Source organism: Entelurus aequoreus, linkage group LG02 (genome assembly GCF_033978785.1).
Source record: "Entelurus aequoreus isolate RoL-2023_Sb linkage group LG02, RoL_Eaeq_v1.1, whole genome shotgun sequence".
In the NCBI taxonomy this organism is placed as follows: domain Eukaryota; kingdom Metazoa; phylum Chordata; class Actinopteri; order Syngnathiformes; family Syngnathidae; genus Entelurus; species Entelurus aequoreus.
Genome location: NC_084732.1, coordinates 14,208,185 through 14,214,184, shown reverse-complemented (window position 1 = coordinate 14,214,184; position 6,000 = coordinate 14,208,185). Strand labels below are relative to the sequence as shown.

Genomic DNA, 6,000 nt, shown 5'->3' with positions numbered 1-6,000 from the left:
TGTGTTTTGTACCGTGGTACCCTCTTTTATTCTGTCATTCTAGAAGTTTCGCGTCACAAAAGGGTAGGAAAAAAAAAAGGACTGCCCCACGTCACCTGGCAGCACGTGCTCGTGTCGCCATGGCGACGAGGGAGGGGCGGGGTGGAGGTGATTGTTTGCGTGATTGACAGCTGTCGCTTGTGCCAACATATTATTTATTATCACGTGATTAAAAAGAAGCGTGTCTCGTGGTGTGGTAACCATGGTGACCGTTGTCTGCTTTCAATTCGATGAAAACATTCCTGGCTAATTTAATATGAAAAATGAATTGCTATGTTGTCAACTGGCCATGACAATTGTGCAATTGCCGCTGCATGCCACAGGGAGGCGCCCTGACACATCCTGCTTGGGATCTTGATGGTCACGTGACATCAGTTCACGTCAAACTTAGTGTTTCTATTCACATTAGTTTTAAATTCAGGGTGATTTTAACTATCAACCTTTTGTGAGACTGAGATCATTTACCGACTTTTTCATGTGGAAACATCTGGAACACATGTGGTTTGTGTGTGTGTGTGTGTGTGTGAGAGAGAGAGTATATTTGTGTGTCTCTTAGGGTGTGTCACTCCTTCATATAAATAGACGTTGGGTGTGTTTGTGTTTGTGTTTGAGTCCAGAGTGAGCGTCTTGCAAGCATGGCTTTGTTATAAAATGTGTTACATCATAGTTCAGTGTCTTTTTGTCTAAAATCTTTTTTTTTTTTTTTGTGTGAGAATTGACACATAAACTGCAGAGTTACAGTTGTCCAGCAGTTGGTGTCAAACTCAAGGCCCGGGGGCCAGATCTGGCCCGCCACATCATTTTTTTTGGGCGTAATATGCGTCAAAGTACCTTATTTTTTCTTACTAAATGCATTCATTTTCATTTTGACAGAAAAAAATATATGCACTGAATGAAATGCATACCTTTTTTAAACTTTAATAGTATCCAATATTGGAACAATTATAATAATAATAATAGATTTTATTTGTAAAAAGCACTTTACATTGAGTAAACAACCTCAAAGTGCTACAGTGTATTAAAAAAATAAAAAGATAATAAAAAATAATAAAAACTACAACAGCTTAATAGATAGAACTAGTGTGTTTATATATAAAACAATGCTTTTTTTTAAAAAGAAGGGTTTTTAAGCCTTTTTTAAAAGCATCTACAGTCTGTGGTGCCCTCTGGTGGTCAGGGAGAGTGTTCCACAGACTGGGAGTGGCGGAGCTATTATATTATCATACTTTCCATTTTTTTGGTTAAAATAAGAATATATATATATATATATTACGGCTGCAACTAACGATTAATTTGATAATCGATAAATCTGTCGATTATTACTTCGATTAATCGGATAAAAGAGACAAACTACATTTCTATCCTATCCAGTATTTTATTGGGAAAAAAACAGCATACTGGTACCATACTTATTTTGGCTATTGTTTCTCAGCTGTTTGTAAATGTTGCAGTTTATAAATAAAGGTTTAATAAAAATAAAAACTCTGCGCATAGCATAGATCCAACGAATCGATGACTAAATTAATCGGCAACTATTTTAATAATCGATTTTATCGATTAGTTGTTGCAGCCCTAATATATATATATATATATATATATATATATATATATATATATATATATATATACCTGTTCAGTGGCCTTGCGGTTAGAGTGTCGTAGGTCGTGAGTTCAAACCCCGGCCGAGTCATACCAAAGACTATAAAAATGGGACTCATTGCCTCCCTGCTCGGCGGTCAGCATCAAGGGTTGGAATTGGGGGTTAAACCACCAAAGGATTCCCGAGCGTGGCTCACACTGCTACTCACTGCTCCCCACACCTCCCAGGAGGTGAACATGGGGATGGGTCAAATGCAGAGGATAAAGTTCACCACACGGAGTGTGTGTGTGACGATCGTTGAGACTTTAACTTTAACATAATTTTTTTAGCTTGAGAACGGCTGGTAATAATATGCGTCAAAGTCCATTTTCTACCGTTTGTCCCTTAAGTACCTTATTTTTTTCTTACTAAATGTATTCATTCTTTTCATTTTGACAGAAAAAAATACATGCACTGCATGAAATGCATACATTTTTAAAACTTTAATAGTATCTAATATTGGAGCAACTATCCTAGTATCATAATTTCCTTAAAAAATATATAAATAGCTTTTTGACTTATGATTTCAAAGCAAGTTATCCATCCAATTGTACACTGCAAAAATGACGATAGATTTTACGGTAACATTTATAATGTTTTTTTTTTTTTTTTAAAGAATATTACTGAAAAAAAAATAACTAACAGTTTTTTACTGCTAAATTCTGCCAATTGAGTTTACCGTAAATATTACGTTTTTTTTTTTTTACACTATTACTGTAAATGGGAAAAATGGTACAGGTTTTCTAAAACTGGCAGCTCAGTTGCCAAAATAAAAAAAAAACAGTGGTACTGTTACAGTAATAATAATTACAGTAATAGGTAGCAAAAACCACCATATATTTTACAGTAAAATTGTGGCCGCTGAGCCTCTTGTTTTTACCGTAAAAAGTACTTTTCTTTTAGTTCTGGTACTGTATTTCCATTTATCATAATACGTTGTAAAAATACTGTATATTTTACAGTAAAATTCTAATACCTTAGTTGCCAGGTTCTTACTATAAAATCTACAGGTTTTTTCTAACTGTGTACATAAAAAATGTAAATAATAATTAAATGCACAGGCAAATTCCTACATAATTTGCTGATACAAGCAGCCCTCTGAGGGCAGCCATAACTGCTATGTGAATGAAAACAAGTTTGTATAGTGTGTAGCCAACTGGACCGTGTCCTGCATAGTCACATGACCAGGTTCCACAATCTAAATGAGCTTGTTGACAGTTTTTGGTCTCGTGAAAAAATGTCAAGTTGGGGCCAGGGAACATTTGAGACCACCAAAGGAGGTGGTCCACGGTCACCATGGTAATGGCACACTTTCATTGCTGTCAGGGATAATGTTGATTTGCTAATGAAGGAAGACTATGTTCATTTCACACTTGGAGAAAAACTTCAGTGAACCCTAACAACAAAGCTTCAATTGATTGGTTTACACTGAGTGGCTTCACTGAGGCCCCGCCCTCTCATTAGAGTACTGAAAGTGATCAGCGGACTGGAAAGGCTTCTGTTGATGCGAAGCATGGGTCAGAAGATTGAATTGTCTCTGTCGGTCACGCCGCATACCACCATCCTCCAGGTCGTCACATAGCGGGCGTGTGTCTGGTTGTTGGGTTCTTGCTGTGGGTAAAGTTGTAATGTTAAAGTTAACTTGAAGCATACATTAAGGTGGTCATAAAACTGAAACCATCTGTCAGTAGGATGCAGTGCATGTACAAGCTCAATAATTAATTCAAATGTTTGTTATTTAATAATACAGCTCTCATACCTACTGGAGTGCCCACATTAGCATTGTGTTATCTGTCATCACTGTGTTACATCATCATCGTCCTGAGCAACAGATGGTCATGGGGAAGGGACAGGGGGTGGTCCGAGTGCGAGCGTGAGTAAGGTGAAGCATTAATCTGCTGGTGCACCGACCACCTCGTCCAATCAGCAGCCTGGGAGTCTTACCATCCTAACCAAAAACACAAGTGAGGACGTCTTTCTTTCAAGCGGACCACAAACGTGTTTCTTTTTTTCCTCGTATTTTCATCTTCTCAAAAAACATTTCATTAAGAAGACACTTTGCTTATAGTCTTATACATCCACGGGAGAGCACAGCACCCAAAGTTTGGCCACCATGCAGCCGGAAGGAGACTAGGAGCACTGGTCTTGTCCTGCGGTGATCCAGTGATGCTGATCTAAATTAAGACTAAGGGGGGGCGGGGTCATGTATGTACTGTGCCCCTTGGCGGTCCTGGCGCTCTACAGCTTTTTTAAGAGCTACACCCAAAAGGACGTGAGCCCAAACTTTGGTGAGGTCCCCGACCGTGGACTCTTAGTGGGGGATGGGATTCCTCAGAAGAAGTGCACAAGGATGAAGGGCAGACTAGGTGGCGCCCGCCGGAAGCGAGTCCAGGTGAGCCGTGTTCCATCGTATGGTATCGTTACCCTGACTACTCTGACACGCCAGGCTACTGTCGCGATGTTCACTTGGAGGTGTGATGTCATCAGTAATGTCAATATTTCTGATCAGTGGTCACGTGGTCGGCCTGCCGACTCGTTACGTGAGCAGGCTTGGTCAGATTAAAAATGTTATGTAATCCCACTTTCATACATGATGTCACGGAAAGTGGAGCACTTTGTCGGTCAACTGCTTTTTGACCCACCGCATGTGCGGAAACAAAAAGCGACACTCCGTAATACACACTTCTGTTGTGGTGTACAACCGTGCAGCGTCATAGTAATATTTCCTTTTATTGTCAAATGCTCTGTGAGGCTCACAGGGGGTGTGGTTTGATTGTGCGGCGTGCAACACAAAATTTCCTCCTGTGGGATTGTAATCACTATAGAAAATCTATAATCACTTGTCTACCGTAGCATAAACAATTAGGAAGATGCCCGGTGGGATACAACGTGGCTGTCTGACAACTGCATTCCAACTTTCACAGTGGTCATTGGGGTGATGTTGGGGGAGGAGCCATTCCACCTGCTTCATTGGATGCTGAAATATTTATCTGTATGGGTGGGGGCTGGATAAGAGGCGGAGCTAAAGGTGTAACGCTGTAGCTGCTGTTGCTGGGGAAACGAAGCATATGTGTGTGCGTGTGTGTTAAGGGGGTCGGTGGGTGGCGTTGACACACATCTTGCTGCTGTGTGTCACTATGAGGCTATATTGAGGAGGACGAGGATGAGGATGGAGGGATGATGGCTCCACCGAGGTAAGAATAATGGAACAAAGATGGAGGCAGCACACACACACAGACACACACACAAGGTCAGATGTGTCTGCTCAGGATTGGGCGTGTTAGCTTTGATCAAATCATGCATACATGATGATGACCATGCTTTTTTTTATATACCTTTGCCTTTGTCCTTGCACATGCAAGTGAGTTTATTAAATAGTGGACTCATCATACATACTGTGTATATATGTACCTAAAAAAAAATAATCTAATTTGTGCCTTGAAATGCTTCTGGATATTGAGAGAAAAAATTAACCACATCTTGCTCGTAGAGAAAATTGTGTGTTACCATTTTGTTCCTTTACAACTGTTGCTAACGCTGTCAGCACGTTGATAGAACGAGGCAGCTGGATAATGCTGTTAGCATGTCGATAAAATAGGCTAGACTGCTATCGCTGTTACCGTGTTGCTTGCATGGGCCAGCTAATGACAGAGTCATGGTTGTGCTCAGGCTTAAAGGTTTTTGTGTAACAAGGGAAAATGTGTCAGGAGGACATCAGCATGGCCTTTATATATAAAAAAATAAAAGACATGACTCTTAAAAGTCAAGCGTTTGAACCCGTCTTTCAGAGCGACGCAGTACTAAAATAAATGACCATATTGGCGAGTTATCACAGAACCATAACAGGTTTTGTAGCAAATAGTCAACAGAGTTGGTGAGAAATAAGGTGTTAAATATTTTGAGACTAATTTAAAGCAAGGTGAAGCTGACCGAAGACGTCATTCAGTACTGTCATAATTCACAAATGGTGTGTCCAGAAGTACAAAGCGTTCCTTGCCAAGGTAAGGACAGCTGAAAGACAAGTATGGACTGATAAGATCAAAGTGACTCTTGCTGGACCGGGTGGGTGAGTCTGTGAAGAAAACTGTAGATTAGTACCAGCCACGGAGTTCTACTTCCAGCAAGGTGACTGAAAATAGGACACTGCTCTAGGCTGCTATTATGAAATGTGGGCCTTTCCGTCTTGAAGATGGACTTAAAATCAACTCCCTTACTGGCAGTGTGGCAGTACTTCATTTGGTGATGGTACAAATTAAATTTCAGAGAGTGACTGAACAAGATGACCGCAGAAGAAGACATTCTCTCCAATACGATACCGATAT

At 40.3% G+C, this 6,000-nt stretch overlaps 1 protein-coding gene across 2 annotated transcripts in view; it reads left to right on the top strand.

Moving 5' to 3' along the window:
- Positions 1-3,616: 3,616 nt before the first annotated feature.
- Positions 3,617-6,000, top strand: part of LOC133630750 (kinesin-like protein KIFC3) — a 28,808-nt gene continuing 26,424 nt past the window's right edge. For both annotated transcript variants that reach the window (XM_062022476.1, XM_062022469.1), the window contains exon 1: positions 3,617-4,070. In XM_062022476.1, the coding sequence (XP_061878460.1) occupies positions 3,882-4,070 (189 nt within the window). In that variant the 5' untranslated portion in view covers positions 3,617-3,881. The remainder of the gene's footprint in view (positions 4,071-6,000) is intronic.